Consider the following 18,967-nt stretch of genomic DNA (forward strand, 5'->3'; position numbering starts at 1 on the left):
GCCTTTAAATAGGTTACATTAGAGAAGAATACTATGGGAAAAAACCATGGGTTATGAAAACTTAGTCAATTTTTTTTAATAATTTTATTTTCTTATTTTATAGTTTACATTAGACAAGAATGCCATGGGAAAAATCTATGGGTTGTGAAAACAGTGAGTCAAAATGTTTTATAAGAGTAAATTGACTCTACTATTTCTTGTTTTATTATTTTGTTTTTATGTAATTATAAAAAGTAAAAGTGTTTTATTAATAATTATAATTATTTTTTCTAATTTTATTTTATTTAGTTTATTAAATTTTAATTTTAATTTGTTTTATGTAATTTAACTCAAAATGTTCAAGATTACATATCTCTCGCATATTTTGGAGAGTTTTTAAATTTCTTTTGTTTTTATTTTTATTTTTATGTTGTAATTTGACCAAATCAAAATGTACGTGACGACATCTCTTCCATACTAGCTCCAGAGCCACAATAAATTATTTTTTTTATACTTATTTTATTTTCATTTTCAATACTTACTAATCATGGTTGGAGTCAAAACATAACTTCTACAATTTAAGTGATTTATTTTCCCACAAGCTAGTTGGTAAAGTCAAGAAAATTTTGTCTTGATCTCATGACCAATAATGTTGCCAAATATTGTGCAATTGTTGAACTTCTATTGAAAGCAATTGCATTTGCTATATAACATCTAGTTGTTTACTTGGATTGGCAAGTGACCCTGCAATTACATATACCATGTGTATGATCCTACACCTCTTCAAAAATATTTATGGATGAGAATTCTTGAGCTAATAATATTTCCAAATAAAGCAATTGCATTTGCTATACAACATCTAACTGTTTACTTGGATTGGAAACTGGCCTGCAATTACATATACTATGCATTTGATCCAATACCTATTCAAAAATATTTATAGGTGAGAATTCTTGAGCCAGTAATGTTGACAAATATAGTGCAATTATTGAACTTCCTTCAAAAGCAACTAATTCAATATGCAACATCTATTTCTATTCACAAGTAGCAATGCGGCAATTACATTTACTTTGTGTGATTTTTCGTTTCTTTAGAAATATTTATGAGTGGTAATCCTTGAATTTCACTTTGAATTTAATACATATATTCATGTGTTAAGAACATTTAATAAATTAACTGATTCATTAGCTAATTTTGTTTTAGATTAGCATTGGTTGCATTAAGTTAATTAAAGCACATGCATGAATATAATCACAAAAATCACACAAATATATGTACATATAAGACTGACCAAAATCATGTGCATCATGTCCAAATAATACAATGTCATATACAAAATTAAGTTGTACAACCTGACATGATACAATGTCATATCTATGTCCCCAAGTCAAAAAATAAATATAGTAAAATAAATAAAGATAGTAAATAAAGTTTTATGACCAAATTCATTGAAAATATTTTTAAGTTGCCTCGTAAAAAATGGTACACTATTTTAAATGACTATTTATAAATATTTGTATTTGGTTAAACAAGTATTAAAAAAAGACAATATTATTTTTGTTACACAACTTTCAAGTTATATAATTAGTGATACCTCACCATCTTTAATGTAGCTAGACTCATTTTATCATTTATTATATTATACTAATTTAATCAAATAATTTGAAATGCAAAGTCCAAACCATATTGCATTATGATAAAACTTTCACAAATCCATGGCATGATGTTATATATCATAGTGAATAATGATGCAAATTATCATAGTGAATAATGATGCAATTTTGACACTCTCACAAGATAGCAGCATCCATCAAGGGAATATCCAAGATGGAAGATTTAAGAAGCACCATAAGAGATTTGCTACCTGCCAATGGTTTAAAATAAGGAAAAATAGAAGATTTAAAAAGCACCACAAGAGATTTGCCACATACCAATCCTTTAAAATAAGGAAAAAAGATGGAAGATATAATAAGCACTGAAAGAGATGAAGATATAATAAGCACCACAAGAGATTTGACACATGTCAACTGTTTAAAATAAGGAAAAAAAACTATCCAATATTGACAAAGAAAATTAATATAAATACTTTTTAAAATATTTCTAATTTTTCTTTTTCATATTTCTTTAAATACACAATAAAAATAAAAAAAATTAATATAAATATTTTTTAAAATATTTCTAATTTTTCTTTTTCATCTTTCTTTAAATACACAAATACACAACAAAAATATATATATTTTAATATGGTAAAAATTCAAAATTAAAATACATCTATCTTAATTGTAGAAGTTTCCTTTCACTCATAAAATATGGTCTTATGTTTATCACACGTAAGACACATCGAAGGTACATAATACCTGGCTCTCGGTATGTATCCTATAGTCACACAAAGACTGCAATATTTCAATAAAAGAAATCATATAGCTTATTCGCCTTGATCAAATTCGATGTAAAATTCTATGTTGGCATAATGTGCTAGAACCACTCCCAAGCTTCCGAAAATATACACACCAATTTACAAGCAGCATAGGATGAAACGCGCAGAGATAAAGCCATTGCAACCTTTCCCTTTCACCCAGAGAAGAGCATACAATCTCTTTTATGATATCGCAGAAGACTACTCAGTTTTTCAAACTCTGGTACATATTGTTGATTTGTTCCTGCACAATAATAAAAAAATTCCGTATATTACGTATCATATATGAGCCGCCAAAGTTTCCAACGAGAAATATATATTCGAAATCGAAATCGTGCTTCTACTTATTTGAAGAAAACTTAGCTCGCTGGCAAGTATCTTCACTTTTACCTGATAATACTTCAGCAGCTGGGGTCTCTTTTTCTTGAAAGTGGGTGTCAGTAGATCTCTTTCCACGTCGAACAGTTGAGGATCTAGATGGACGGCCTTAATGTGCTCAAACCCTCTGAGCTGATAAAGACAAGAACACTGCATAAGTTATCGATGTGAATAAATTGAAGCAGAGCAAGCCCGTAAAATGTCTAAGTATAGAATTATGTCAGGTCTACGAAAATGGAGTGTCCTGGCATATGTAATGAAGCATATATTGTATACATTTTTCGCTTTAGCAAGAGCAGTCAGCTCCTCGAGTATGTGACTTCTCAATTTAGGTTCCGAACACAATTCATTGAAATCGCCATCTAGGCCATTCTGTCTAGCCCAAGATTCAGCCTCCTCTTGATTTGGTACAACCACGGCCACCAAAGATGACTCAAAGCTGTTGCCATAAATCCAAATCTGAAAGAAACATGAAGTGCCCAGTAAAGGCAATAATCAGAGGATTACGTGCATAAAGGAAAAAGTTTTCAAATAAATCGATCAGCTTCTAGTCAAGAATCGAGCAGAGAATATGATCTTACTACATCTACACAGGAACATTGTCCATAGACGTTCTCAAGATTCTCGACCGCAATATACTCTCCTTGTGAGAGTTTGAATATGTTCTTCTTCCTGTCGATGATTTTCAATGAACCATTTGGCTGCAACTCACCAATATCCCCTGCAAAGGCATCAAACTTCATTTTCTTGATTGATCTACCCAAATTTCGCTTACAGTTCACATTGAAACATTTGCATTTATTATTTCACTCTAGATATACAAAATGCCAGTTCCATTTTAAGTGTTCATCATCATTACCAAAGAAGGTTGTCCATCCACTCTTGTTGGTGTATTGATGTTTTTCCACATTATTCAACAGTTACAACAGAATCGATATCAAAATAAATAATCAAAAACTTGTTCAAATAATCCTTAAGCCTGGCCATGCTGTCGCTCATTGTACTTGAAAAGGGTATGGTCAGTCAGGCCTTGTTGACACAAGGTTGAGAAGGCATGTGTTTATGAGTTGGCCTGCAACACTGATGAAGCTCTCTGCCTGATCTCACTAATAAAGCCCAAAAACTCAGAGAAAAGGACAAGAAACAAGAATCGATCCAAACAGATGCCTAACTTTCTTGATCTGGCCAAAGGCCTTCTTATAGATTTACCATGGGTCCATTCAAGCCAACTCCCAAGTAAAAAAAATAATAAACTAAACGCATAAAACAAACGCTGGAAAGAAAAGATAAATAATGCGTATGCATTCAGCTCAAAGGCTGAAAGATGCAACTAACTATCCCTACATGCTGCTCGAAAGCTAGAAAAGCTTGAGTCGGCCTTGCTTTCCCCAGATTTAGCTTGAAAGCATCCTTGTTTTCCTCCTGTTACCACTGTTTCCAGCAAAGGTGCATATAGTTAAATTCTTCACTTTAATTCAAGAGAGCAGGGCTATTATTGGCCAGTTTCACATTCCCCAAAGGCACTTAATGGATCCCAATGCACAGGGTTCCTAGGTCCAAATACAACAAGCGCTCAAAATGTTCAGCACAATTTATACTTGACATGCCACGTGGGAATTTTGGCAAATAAAGAAGGCATCAAGCAAAAATCACTCCTCTAAGGTGGCTGTACTCTCCCTCCTAACCACGTAGGGGGTAAAAATGGTCCACGGAGGTCATTCCTTGGCATGCATGTGCAAACTTTAGTCAAAGTTGAAAGGAATCATGCTTTGAACAAAACCCAAATGCCAAAATTCATCAATCAAGTAGAGCATTACCCATGCAAGCCAAAATTATCATTCCTAGCTGACACATGTCAAGGTTCAAGTGAGCCCAGAGGTAACACCCTAGGTCCATGGGTAGCTCATTGGAATCCTCGTAACATGGACCATATCCCTCAAGAAGAACATTGGGCTTATCTTGCAAGATGTTTTCTCCACAAGGCAATTCATGGGATTGTTGGGGCTTGTTGACCACTACCTGTCAACTTCCCAGCAGTACACCCCCTTTTCTTCGCAAAAAAGGAATAGCACTTGATCGACATGTCTGTGCCATTCGACAGTCATCGACAGCTTGATCAATTTATGTTGTAAACCCAGTCTGCATATTTAATTGTAAATAATCTTAGCAGAGTTGAGTCATGTATGTAAATTGCCTAGGTGGACCTAATTTTCTAGTGATAATCTACGTTTCGAAAGGTTTTTTGTCTCACCGATCTATGATCGGCAGACTTTTCCTTCAGCCTAACCCCAAAGCCGGAATGGATTTTGTCATTAGAATCCTAGGAGAATCTTAGTGTGTTAATCTGCTAGATTATAGTTGTGTCGCAGAACTGGGTGGTTTATGAGGGTCTATGTCAAATGGGTTCTCCCCCTTGAGATATAAAGTTGTAAAAGTCATGATGTAAAGTGTCTTGAGGGTTAGAAAATGTTTTTAATCCCCTCATAAGTCCTAAGTCCTAAGTCCTAGGTCCTAGGTGATTTTTCCAAAGGCTAAGTTCGAGGATCCATTTAAAAAAAAAGAAAAAAAGATAAAAATAATAAATAAAAATAATAAAATAAAGTAAAAACTTAAAAAAATAATAAAATAATAATATTTTGAGTAAATAAATGCAAAATTTCAATTTTTTAATGCATTAAAAATTCGACGGATGAGATTAAGAGATATCTTGATCCTCATCGACGGTTGAGATCATTTTGACGTGGATCACTCGAACAATTTTCCTTTAAACAGAGCGCTAGGGGTCATTTGAAACCAGAGAGATCTGAGAGTCTGGTGCTAAAGAAAGCTCTCTTGTAGTCATTTTTTGTGCAATAAAGAAGACTTTGGGGTTAAAAATCTTGCTAGTGTTACTCTTCTGAAAATGCTGTAAGATTGTTCTATTTTTTTCTGCATAATTTTATTTTCAGCCATTGATGATAGCTTAATGAAGATTGATCTAGGCACAGGTATCTTGTCTGATCTTTGGGGTTTGAATGATAGTTTAGATTCTGAAATATAGTGGCAGGTATCTCCATTTGATCGGGGTTTCACTATTGTTTTCTCCTTCCATGTTAATGGTTGATTTTAAGCTATGCAGGAAATCCTTTTTTCAGATTACCAGGCGTTAGGGGAAGTTCTCGGCTGAACCAGCCAACTCCTGGGTTGTGTTTTCTGAAAGAGCCCAACCAGTTCTTGATCCCGGGCTTATCATTCGAAATATTTTTTTTTATGGATGCATGCAGGGTTTTTGGAAGCGTTTTACACAAAAATTAAATTCTAATAATATTACTGTGATTATTGATAAATCTGGCTTCTTAAGAGCTCTCAGTTTGTAAATACTGTAAATTTTTGCTGGGTTTAAGGTTTTCAGTTTTGTTTTATGCACATATCATTTTTGGGTGATTTTTCATTCCAGGTTGCAGGATTTTCTGAAGATTTCAGAGGGTTTGTTATTTTGTTGTCCAGGGGTTTCAGATATCAGTTATTTTCAAATCTGGGGTTTCATTATTTACAGGAAGTTAATTTTTATGTGCTCCCCATCAAATTCCAACTCTGCCTGTACGCTGCCAGTGTTTATCTTCCTCTCCAAACGCATCTTCTTCAGCAGCAGTTTATATTCAATATTCAACACACCTACAAAATGCATCAAACTGGTTCACCCTTTCACGCTGCCGCTTTTCAGAACCTGCAATAACAAAACAACAAATCAGTAAATCTATGTCTTTGATGCACAGCCTTATTTTTCTTTCACTCACGCGTCCCTGCATCGTTCCTCACCACGCTGCCCTCTGCGCGCAGTCAATCCATCACCTGCGTATTACCTCAAGCAGTCCTCATTGCCGCAGTCTATTTCTTCTCCACGCAACAACCTTACCCTCACGCAACATTATTTCTCCCTCTGGCAGCCCGAGTCTTTTCACGCAGCCTTCTCTGCCTGCGTCCGCCCACGCTGTCACAAAACTCTTCATCATTGAAACTGCAATATGCATTCTTCACTTGCGTTTTTGCTGAACCCTTCGATCTGCTCCAACGCCGCTGACCTGCACAGACACACCCGTAACGTGCAGCCAAAAGGTAAATCGGTTGTGCAGGAATCACGTTGCAGAAGTATTCGTATGGTAAGATGATGATTTAGGTTTCGATTTTTATTTTTATTTTTGATATGGTTAGAATTAACGTAGGTCCTTTTCTTTGATTTGTTTTGACTTTATAAAAATTTAAATAAAAATTCGATCTGCTTCTTTTTAGATTTTTAGATTTTGATATGTATTAAATTTCATTTTTTTGTTCTTTGACTTAGTGTATATATGTATATATATTTTAGGTTTGAGATTTTTTATTAGCTTTTGATATTAGAATAGATTTTAGTTTTGTTTTAGTTTTAGGAATTAAATCTTTAATTTAGCTTAGTTTGACAGTTTTAAATTTATTAAATTTTAAGTTTTTCAGCTTTAGATTTGGTTAAATAGATTTAACTTTGTTAGATTTTAATAATTAAAATCATAAAAGTATAAAAATTATAAAAAATTAAAAAATCAAAAGGCTTCTTAAGAGCTTTCAGTTTGTAAATACTGTAAATTTTTGCTGGGTTTAAGGTTTTCAGTTTTGTTTTATGCACATATCATTTTTGGGTGATTTTTCATTCCAGGTTGCAGGATTTTCTGAAGATTTCAGAGGGTTTGCTATTTTGCTATCCAGGGGTTTCAGATATCAGTTGTTTTCAAATCTGGGGTTTCATTATTTACAGGAAGTTAATTTTTATGTGCTCCCCATCAAATTCCAACTCTGTCTGTACGCTGCCAGTGTTTATCTTCCTCTCCAAACGCATCTTCTTCAGCAATAGTTTATATTCAATATTCAACACACCTGCAAAATGCATCAAACTGGTTCACCCTTTCACGCTGCCGCTTTTCAGAACCTGCAATAACAAAACAACAAATCAGTAAATCTATGTCTTTGATGCACAGCCTTATTTTTCTTTCACTCACGCGTCCCTGCATCGTTCCTCACCATGCTGCCCTCTGCGCGCAGTCAATCCATCACCTGCGTATTACCTCAAGCAGTCCTCATTGCCGCAGTCTATTTCTTCTCCACGCAACAACCTTACCCTCACGCAACATTATTTCTCCCTCTGGCAGCCCGAGTCTTTTCACGCAGCCTTCTCTGCCTGCGTCCACCCACGCTGTCACAAAACTCTTCATCATTGAAACTGCAATACGCATTCTTCACTTGCGTTTTTGCTGAACCCTTCGATCTGCTCCAACGCCGCTGACCTGCACAGACACACCCGTAACGTGCAGCCAAAAGGTAAATCGGTTGCGCAGGAATCACGTTGCAGAAGTATTCGTATGGTAAGATGATGATTTAGGTTTCGATTTTTATTTTTATTTTTGATATGGTTAGAATTAACGTAGGTCCTTTTCTTTGATTTGTTTTGACTTTATAAAAATTTAAATAAAAATTCGATCTGCTTTTTTTTAGATTTTTAGATTTTGATATGTATTAAATTTCATTTTTTTGTTCTTTGACTTAGGTTAGATATGTATATATATTTTAGGTTTGAGATTTTTTATTAGCTTTTGATATTAGAATAGATTTTAGTTTTGTTTTAGTTTTAGGAATTAAATCTTTAATTTAGCTTAGTTTGACAGTTTTAAATTTATTAAATTTTAAGTTTTTCAGCTTTAGATTTGGTTAAATAGATTTAACTTTGTTAGATTTTAATAATTAAAATCATAAAAGTATAAAAATTATAAAAAATTAAAAAATCAAAAGCAATAAAAGTTTTAGTCCCTAGTTTTTTTACTTTGATTTTATGTAGTTTAGAATTTAGTGTTTAGATAGATTTTAGATTTTTTTTACTTTAATTTTAGTTTAGATTTTAACTCTAAAGTTTTGTTTTAAAAAAAATATATAACAATAAAAAATTCATAAAAAAATTATAAAACTTAAAAAAAAAAAGCATAAAAAATAATTTTTAGGTTTTTATTTTTATTTTTGTTCTATAGTTTAGATTTTAGATTTAAAGCTTCATTTTAGTTTCAAATTTTGTTTTCTTTGAAAAATATAAAAATATTTTGGGAAAATTTTTGCCAATTTCAGTCTTGGCTCGGGAATTTTTAGGTTTCATCTTTTATGCTGAGGCTAAAATTTTGATGTGGAAATTAATGTTTAATATGATTTAATGTTCATCTGAAGATTAACTGCATGAATGTGATCTCTAGTTAATATTTTACGTGATTGTTTAAAGCCCTTCATCTTTCGAAATTTCAATTGCTGGAGTATCATTTAAGCATTTTCTCGCATTTGATAAAAATTAATTTTTGTTTGAATGGTTGCTCTACATGGTTTATATTTCTGTAGCATCTCATAATTAATCGTTTAAACATTAAATCCGCAAGGCACTGGTCTATTAAACTTAACAAAATCAATTTAGTGCTTGTTTCTTCATGTCTCCCAACCCTACTGGTCGACAGTTGGTCTTTATCACCTCGTAGGGTCTCCCCCCCTTAGCCGCGGGAGACAGGCTTAAACAGAGAGATCGGGGATCAGAGTGACAGCCCCCGGTCTAAGCGTTGTCGTGTCAATCTGTGCGACAACAGGGCTCTTCAACTTCACATGTGGGAGACAAAATGGTCAAACTAACCATTGGACGCTTCTTGTGCAAGTTGTTGGGTTACTATTTGTCATATCAACTTAGATCAAGTTAAATTTAGGAATGTTGGACCACTTCTTGGGTAGGTGGAGACATATTTCAAGATTTAACAACCATTTCAAGTATGAATCAAGAGGAAGTTGGTCATCGTTTTCAAGGAATAATATTTTATGGACTTTTTCTTCCCTAGTTGGATGGATCGATCTACCTTTTGTGGGGATCTATTATTACTCATTGTACATATGGTTTTGACCACTTTATTTTATTAATTTTAATTTTTAGAAGTAGACTAGATCCAGAATTTCCTTGCTAGATCTACCGAAATTCCACAAATAATATTTGCTAAATCTACTGAAATTCCACAAATTTATTCTAATGTAAAGTGTTAGTTTTTGGTAGCATCGGATGTGCTCTAGCCATGAAAATTGGTGGAGAGACTAAGGCACACGAGTTCTAAAGAACCCAAAAACCGTTTAATGAAATTCCATCCGGATTGTATTTTATTAAAATAATTAATATTTTTAATGGGGTTTCTAAGTCTAAACTTAAGAAAATTAAAGTATTAATGGGTATTAATCAAAATATGGGTAAAAATGATCTAGAAAACAGATCAAGTCAAGTTTTAATCTTAGCTGTTGATTAGAGACTTAATCTCGGTCGTTGAAGTCTCAACGAGAAAAGTGTAAGGAGGAGCTTGGGGTTCATTTAGAAACACACACGGAGAGAACAAATTTATCTGGAGTTCGATTTCCGGGGCTAGGGAGCTGAGAATTCGAACAGAATGATCATTTTGCAGCAGAGGGGCAGGGATAATTCGGAAACACTGGACAGAGAAGCAGAGGGCCACTAGTGGAGGTAGCGCAGCAACTAAAAGCACTAACGCTGGGCCAATCTGGGGCCACACAAGCTGACGCAGAGTCAGAAGGGTCAGCGCAGTGCAAAGTTGCCCTCACGCAGAAAGCTGGAACCTGCCAGGGCGCTGCGGGAACAGCCGGGAGAGGTTGACACAAAAGTTCTAGGAGGCAGAAGAGACAGCGCAGGGCTAACGCAGAGCTTATAACATTGACGCAGGGCCTACAAAGGGCCAACGCAAAGGGAGACGGGGTTAGCGAGTTATGCTATCGAATCAGTTGAAAACTGCCGAGTGAAGTGAGGTAATCTCACTTAGTTTTCCGCCATTTTATTTTTCTCTGTCACTGGTTTGTCGGAAGGGCAACCAGCATTATATTCAAAGCTACTGCTTAATAATATAAAACCCTCAAAGTTGCTGCACCGGTTTTCCTGCATTGGGTTTTTCCTTAGACTATTTTCTCCAAAAGTAACAATGTCCTATGTATCTTGTTCTTTGCTCAGTTTCTTGTTTCATGTAATCAAATTAAATTGGTGTAGGCTGCGAAAGTAATTTACTTTAGTGTTTTCATAAAATAACTTGATAATATATATTAAAATCAAGTAGGAGAAGTAAATTCAGTTTTGCTGCAGTAGAGGTTCCTTGAAGATAGGAATTTTCACATAAAAAAAGTTCCTTACCTGCTCAATATAAAAGGACTTCCTCATTTGTAATTCATGGTCAGATAGTGGGAGTATTCCTTTGCTTGTTGGAGCTTTGGGTTTATTATGCGATATATGTTTCAACTTAGAAGGCTTCTTTTTATTTCTCCTAGGGTAACCCCCTAAGAGAACTTTTTCTCCTATTTTAGACAGCGATCCAACCAACAACCCTACACATTAGCTTGAGGTTGATGATATCCCGGCTCCTCCACCATTTACACCAATCACTACACCTCTCACCATCCAAAATTCCTCTTGAATGGTGGGTTGCCACTCAGTAGGTACTTTGATCATTTTGCAATCAGGTGCTTTTTGTGGTATCTCCTATTCCACAAATTGCAAAGTATAACACAATTTTGTAATTTTTGGCATTGGAGGCAAATTTTGGATTGTGGAAAGCATAGGAGATGTGGATAAATGGAGCCCACGTTCAAAAAAAGAGGCAATACGCACCCCTTAGAGAGAGAGTGTGAATTAGTGGAAATTGGAGGCCACCAAGGGGTATGCATGGGCTAGGAGTATATAAGGCGAAAAGGGAGGCATTTCCATCTATCTTTTGACTATCTTACTTCATAATTTTACCTCTCTTGGAATTGTTCAACGCAATGGTTGGAGTGTTGTTGAGCACAAGGAATTTCAAGCAAAATCCACACCAATTTCGAAAAACTTCAAGTGTCTCCCTAGTTGGTAATTTGGGGAGTTCATTTTGAGCCTTCCACGGGGAGTTAATTGCAGCAATTTATCCAGTTGTGGACATTTCCTAGGTGTAAAGGTAGTTCTACCCATCAAGTTTTCAATCACCCTAAATGTTTGGGATGAGGTGAATTTCCAGGGGTATTTCCCCTCCTGGAGCCAAAGTTTTGGTGGCATTTTGCAATGGTAGTTATGGGCCATACTTGAGGGCCAAATTTTCCTTTGTTGGCAGTGCGTGAACCTCCCTAGGCAAAGGCTACACAAGCCTTGGTGCAGAACTGTTGGGGAATCGAGGAGCCAAGGAGTTGGGCATTCTAAGGGCTAATTTTTTTCTTAAGAGGAGTTTCTTGGAGCAGGGGTTGAGGGGTATTTCTAACTAGTCAGTTCTTACAGGAGCATGCACAATTAACTGGAGGATATTAAACAAAATTAACACACATGAAAAAATACCAGAGACAGAAATGTTGGAAAAGACCTTAGCCTTACTGTATTCCTCTCATAATACAATGTACAAATAATGATAATAATACAAATAAATACATGAGGAAGCTTGTCTCAATATAGTACATCTATCTTGGTGGTTGAGCAAATCTCTCAACCAAACACTAATATAGGAGCCTAACTAATTGGAGAGAATCTCTCAACCAACTAGGCCTAAACTGACTCCTAACCATGAGGAACAAACTCAATCTAGAAAGGTAGAATTAAATCCAACTTTCTTGATTTTAATCAATTTAATTGTTTTGGACTTAGAATTGTTTTCATCACATGAGAGTGAGGCTAACATTCCCCCCCCAATGATAAGTCCAAAATAAGAACCAAGAACCATCTTACAAGTTCTCACACAGAAATTGTTGATCCTCAAAAATGCTGCCAGAAAAACCGCCAAAGTTGGATGCTGAAAAAACTCTAATCTAAAGAAAACATGAATCAGCTACAAGTCTGATACATCTCTTAACAACTTCATCAGGTGCCAAGCTGCAAAAGGATCCATCTGTCCTTTGCTTTCAATCAACATCCTTTGTCCATTGACAAAATGTTGATGACGCCCACTAGGGAATTTGCTTTGTCCACTGACAAAATATTGAGAACGCCCACTGGCGAATTTGCTGATGTCAAAACTGCTCAATGTTGTTCATTGAAAACTGCTCACTGTTGTTTTTGTTTGTTGAATGCCCATTGGCGAATTTGTTGATGATGCCCACTGGATGCTTTGTCGATGCCCACTGGCTGATGAGGATGCCCACTCGCTGATTTGATTAAAACTTCCCACTCGCTTCTTTTTCTAATGTTGATGGAGAATTTCTTAATGATGCCCACTAGATGATTTGTCGATTCCCACTGGCTATTGAGGATGCCCACTGGCTGATTTGATGAAGACTTTCCACTGGCTGCTTTTTCTAATGTTGTCGATACTTTCAGTCTAACAACCACCTTCAATTCCATTATCATTCCCCCCCTTTTGTCAGTTGAAAGGAGAGAATCATTTTCACTTGATTTCTGAACTCCCCCCTTCAGGTGTAAGAGAGTTTCTTCATTTTACTGTAGAATTGGTCTTCATGTGAGACTGAATCCTTCGGTAACACATAGACAATTGTTTGACTGTAGATGACCACTTCCAAGGATCAATCCATGCGTAATTGATCTTCACTTTGGGTGGTTGATTTCGCTTGCAGCATCTTTTGGATGAATGATTTTTCTTGCCACAATGGTGAAAAGGATGGAGGTCAAAGCATTTACTCTCCATATGGCCATTTCGTTTACAATGGTTACACTTAACCATATTCTGATCATTGTCGAGAAAACCAACACTTACAAACTGAACTGGTTTTGAGAAATCTGGAACAAACAAAGTGTTTTCTTTGTTGTATCCTAGGCCATGTCGATCTTTGTTGAAGGAGATTTCTTCCCAAGGTCTGATCACTTTCTTGGAAAGATTATCTTGTTGTTGTTCTTCATACTTGCTGCTGCTGCTAACATTTTGTCCTTGATTTATTAAACCTTTTGTATCACACTGGGCATCAAGCATTAACAGTTCATCTGTTTGACATGTTGCATCAAACTGATCAATTTGATCTTTGGTACTACTTGTTGCATCATTAAGTAGTACAACTAGTTGGATGAGATCACCTATGTCACAACTTATATCAACCAGTTTGCTTAGATCATCTGTGTTGCAACCTTCATTAATATGTTGAATAAGATCACTTGTATCACAACTTTCATTTGTTGTTGTGATGAGGTCTTTTGTGTCACAACTTGCATTTGTCTTCTCTACACATTCTGCATCAAGTAAATCTTGTTTTTCACTTAACTTAATTTGGAGTGCATGAATGAGTTTTTCTTTCAATTCGAGCTCAATTTGAAAGTCTTTTGTTGCTTCTAATGTGCAGGTCAGTTGATTGATTAAGGTTTGATTCTCCTACAACTTCCATTCCATTGTTTCAACTTTATTCTATAACTTGTGATTGTAAATTTGCAAATCTTTAATCTCCAATTCTGCACTTTGAAGATGTTTTCCTCTACCCATTATGACTTTTGACATGCTCGCTTGTACTAGCTCGCTTGCTTGCTTGATTTTTCTTGATGCTTACTTGTAACACTTGCGGGATTTGAAGATCTCGCTCGCTTGAATTCTTGAACTTGTGTGCCTGATTTAGTTTATTAATGGAATGGTTGAACTCACGCTTGCTTGAATTTTGTACTAGGATGAGGGTGTTGGATACCACCGAAAATGCACTCAATGTTTACAATGACAAGTTCAAATGATATTGACTCACTTGAAGAGAATTGACTCACTTAATTGACTTAGTTGAGGAGAATTGACTCACTTAATTGACTCAGTTGAAGAGAATTGACTCACTTTACCTCCTATAAATTCACAATTTGAGTGTCGGTTTCTACCGAGAATGCACCTTTACATTTCAACACAATTTTATTTGAATTTGTTTACAAGTTAACTTACAAATTATGATTTTGTAAGTTACATAATGACCAATTGTCGTTGAATGTTGATGTATTCTTTTGAAATGCATGAGTTTATAGTTGCATTAACTTGATTTCCTTGTGTGAATTTTTTTGTTGATGTAGAATGTTGATGTTGCCAACTTTGATTATGTGTTGTAGTTGCGCAAATGCATGTGATTGTTTGTGCTTGATTGAATGCTCATTGCAACTTCTTAATTTCAAGTGCTTTAATTAATGTGCTTGTTTCATTCACTTGCTTTAGACTCCTTGTGTGTGTTAGATGAGATAATTGTAGTGTCAAAACTAGACACAAAACATGCACAATCAATCACTACACGAGGTGTACTTAAGATCCCCTTATTCAATTTCAAGCGGATCTAGGACACATCAACACCACAAAAAGATATGTTTTTATTAAGTATTGAGTACATCACCCTTTTATCTTTACAACGTCATCATTGAAACTTCTCAAAATTCCAGAACTCGTTGAAAATTTTCAAAACTACTTGGAAGCAAATTGTCTTCAAAACTAACTCACCCACTTTCTTCAACAAAATATTAAAATGACCTCCTTAACAAATACACCTTATCACTCCATTACAAGGAAATAAGCCCTTACTTTATAAAAATCCCAATTGTCACTCCACACTAAAAAAAATGCACACTTGTCTCTCCACTTTTAAAAACTACACCTTCCTTTTACTTTAGAAACATAAACTAAATATGGGTCTCGAACCTTCCTTTCACTTTAGACACGTTTATTACAATGTTATACACTTTCTCATTCTATTTATAAACTTGAAAAAAATTCTTTTAAATTCCCATTTAAAAGAATTTTAATGAGTCACTTTAATAAAGTGAATTCAAGTTTATGGAGTTATTTGAAAAAATAACATGCATTCACAAAATTCGATTTTTCATTGAAAGCGCCACCTCTTTCACTGTTTACTGGAAATTCTTCGGAAGGATCAAGCACGTCCTCCATTACAACCAACGTCATCTTCATCATTTTCTGCGATTTTTAATTTCTTGCATATCAATGTAACTGTCTCCCTCGAGATTCGCTTCTTGCATATCGCTGCAAGGTCTGTGTGCTACAATCATCTTCAAACTTGACCGGTGTACCTCAGATCTTCAAGAACAGGTCCAAGTATCCGCTCATTGAATTGGATGCTAGAAGGTCAGGCAGATTGCCATGTTAAGAAACACAACTGCTTAAATGTCCTGATCTGGTGGTTGGATCAGCAATCTCTCAAATTTTTGTCTCTACAGCCTAGCCAATTCACATGCCATTTCCTATGCAATCATTGAATTGGTTGTTTGATTTCCTCCCTCCAGCATTTTTCCACTAGTAATTGCACGACTCCAAGCTCCATGCACAATGTGTCCATGCAACAGCGTATTCAACCGGCCACACCACGCTACAATATCCTCACTCACACGCCGCTCTGTTCATACACAAAATTGCATACACCTCCATGCTCCAGCATTCCTCCCGCACGCAAAAGGCATTCACACAACAGGGTGCATGCTCCTTAGCCTTACTGTATTCCTCTCATAATGCAATGTACAAATAATGATAATAATACAAATAAATACATGAGGAAGTTTGTCTCAAGATAGTACGTCTATCTTAGACACTATGGTTGAGCAAATCTCTCAACCAAACACTAATATAGGAGCTTAACTAGTTGGAGAGAATCTCTCAACCAACTAGGCCTAAACTGACTCCTAACCATGAGGAACAAACTCAATCTAGAAAGGTAGGATTAAATCCAACTTTCTTGATTTTAATTAGTTTATTGTTTTGGACTTCAAATTGTTTTCATCACATGAGAGCGAGGCTAACATTAACCAGTTGGGTCGTACGCCCCTATTGGACAACTTCCTCACTGCTTGGAGGGGGGCAAAACCCTTTCCGAGTTTTTGTGGGTTTTGGGAGAGGAGTCTGGGGATAAATTTTCAGAGCATTTTGAGGAGTATTGGACCCTGAAATCATTGTTTCAACCAATAGCTAGCAGTGGATTACTCGTTGGACAGTGCGCACTTCTTGTTGCGAGACATTCCTCATTTGGGTCAAAGATATCTCTTATGGTTTTTGCATAGCTTTTTTAGCAATCTGAGGTTCTATCATTTCAGCTCATTCTATGTACCCATTTCTGACTTATTAATAAAATGGCTCAGATTGTTTTGCTGGTGTCTTTGGTGTACAGAGTTGTGGTTGTGGTTTTTATTTATCTTGATGTTCCTTGTACATTGTTTTGGTATTTACTGTTAATTTCCATTTAGGAATATTACAGTGCTATAAGAGCATGTTCTTGGCCAGCTATGGGAGCAGGAACTTGTGATGCCACCTCATTTTGGTGGTGTAGTCTTTCATAGAGGCAGGGGTCGAGGCAGAAGAGGATGGGGTAGAGGTTGAGGGCCTGACACTTTCTCTAACACTAAACTAGAGCATGCCATAGAGTGTGATATTTGGGGCAGAGAAGCAATGGAGAATGCGGAGAATGTGGAGCCTAAACAGGGGGACAAGGAGTTGACATTGGCAAAGAGGGCTACGCAGAAAAAGCTCCTGATGGACATGCTAGCGCAGTTGGCTAGCGTTTATTTACCAAAGCCAATAAACCAAACCCGGGGAGACAACACAATAATGGGGAAGGAGGATCTTGGACGGGTGAAGGGAGTTGTTAAAATTGGCAACTAAGGCCAAATTCCACCTGGGGACAACTCATTTGATGGAGATGATGATTGCATTGGATTCCTCTTTTCGAGAGGTCCAAGATTGATATAAATATCATCTCATTCGGACAAGCAAAAGTGTGATTTTGAATTTATTCCCTCACGTGCAAATTGTTTAGGTTGGCCTCAGCTTAATGTAGGCTCAAGAAGCCCAAGGGATGTGCCTCTTCACCCACAACAAAGTGTATAAATAAAAGAGACCTCACACCTCATTTGGACATCATTCATTCACACATTCTTCTCTCTCTTCATCAAATTGGTTCATACAGCTTGGGCATCTTCTCTCTCTCTCACACGTGTGGCTAGGACAGAATTTCTGGGCCAAAACAAAACCAAATTTAAGATTGTTTGACCAACATTGACCGAGGTTGTTTTGACCAAATTTGACTGTGGTTTTGAAGGGAGAATTTCAATTTCTCTATGCCGCATTGTTTGGCACAAAAATTGAGGATTTTGGGGCTGTTTGACCTGCGTTGACTGTAATATCCCCAATTTTGATCTTTAGCATTAGAGATGAGTTTTGGGAGATGACGCAATTTCGGCATTGGGACTTAGGAGGAAAAGGGAAAAATTGCAGCTCTAGTGGAATATGGGGCCCACATGAAGTACGCACTTGGGGCAAAAGGAATTTGAATTCCATAAGGCAAATCAAATTGGTGGAGGGACCCACAAGGCATGCATGGCAAACAATTAGAAAAGGAAGGAATGAGGGAGCAATAGGGGTCTTTTGTCTATTTGAAAATTGAATTTTCCTTAGTTGTTCAGCTAAGCCAATATTGTGTTGTTCAGCACAAGAGATTCCCAAGGAGAGAAGCTCAATCTTTCTTCAGTGGACTTCGAGTGCCACCCAAGGAAGGCTTTCATTCATCACTAAGACTGGAAGAGGCATCAACTATAGGTCCCACACATTTCTGGAGCAGATCATGCGGTCTGGGAGCCACCACTATGCAGAGAGGATTCACTGGTTGTTTGTGGAGCAGGGTTGTCGGGGAATTGAATGGAGAAGCTGCAAGAGCGTTCCTTCATCATTTACAGGAGTGTGGAGGGCAGCCACAACCAAGAGGACCAGCTTACACGCAACTCTCACTTTATCATACACAGGAATGCGTCATCTCCTCCATGACTACGTAGTCATTGGAGTGAGACTCTTTTTGGGCAGCATCATCCGGGGGAGTTTGGAGCTAAGGTGTTGGGAAATCATTGTGAGGGCCATTTGAGGAGGATTGTTAGAGTTTGGAGCGCAGAGATTGACAAAAGCAATCACAATAACAAAATTCGAATCTAGGGGAGGACCAAGCTATGAAGGGTCAAATTTTGATGGTTGGAACTAAGGGAAACCCTTTATGGGTTTTTATGGGTTTTGGGCAAGGAGCACTCTCCTAATTTTATAGAATTTTCTGGGAACTCTAGAGAGGAAAAATCAGGGGGTGAAGTTAAGCAGCAGTGTAGTTTTGGAGTAGCAACGCATTTTCCTGGAGGAGCTTGCTATTGTAGCTGTTGAGCTTTCTCGTATTCATCATCCGGTGCTTGTAGCTTGCCTTGTGCAAGCCTAGGTGCATTTTATCCAA

The 18,967-nt window shown here is 36.4% G+C and overlaps 1 protein-coding gene across 1 annotated transcript in view; it reads right to left on the reverse strand.

Annotated features, from left to right (window-relative positions):
- Positions 1-2,194: 2,194 nt before the first annotated feature.
- Positions 2,195-18,967, reverse strand: part of LOC149171847 (long chain acyl-CoA synthetase 4-like) — a 234,890-nt gene continuing 218,117 nt past the window's right edge. The window contains exons 17-20 of the mRNA XM_089424140.1: positions 3,355-3,494; positions 3,050-3,232; positions 2,786-2,905; positions 2,195-2,639 (exon numbers count right to left, since the gene is read on the reverse strand). Of these exons, the coding sequence (XP_089280266.1) occupies positions 2,601-2,639; positions 2,786-2,905; positions 3,050-3,232; positions 3,355-3,494 (482 nt within the window). The 3' untranslated portion in view covers positions 2,195-2,600. The remainder of the gene's footprint in view (positions 2,640-2,785; positions 2,906-3,049; positions 3,233-3,354; positions 3,495-18,967) is intronic.

The sequence above is a fragment of the Pinus tabuliformis genome, chromosome 4_2 (genome assembly GCF_031772625.1).
Source record: "Pinus tabuliformis cultivar Carrire ecotype Pingquan chromosome 4_2, CPIR1, whole genome shotgun sequence".
Taxonomy (NCBI): Eukaryota; Viridiplantae; Streptophyta; class Pinopsida; order Pinales; family Pinaceae; genus Pinus; species Pinus tabuliformis.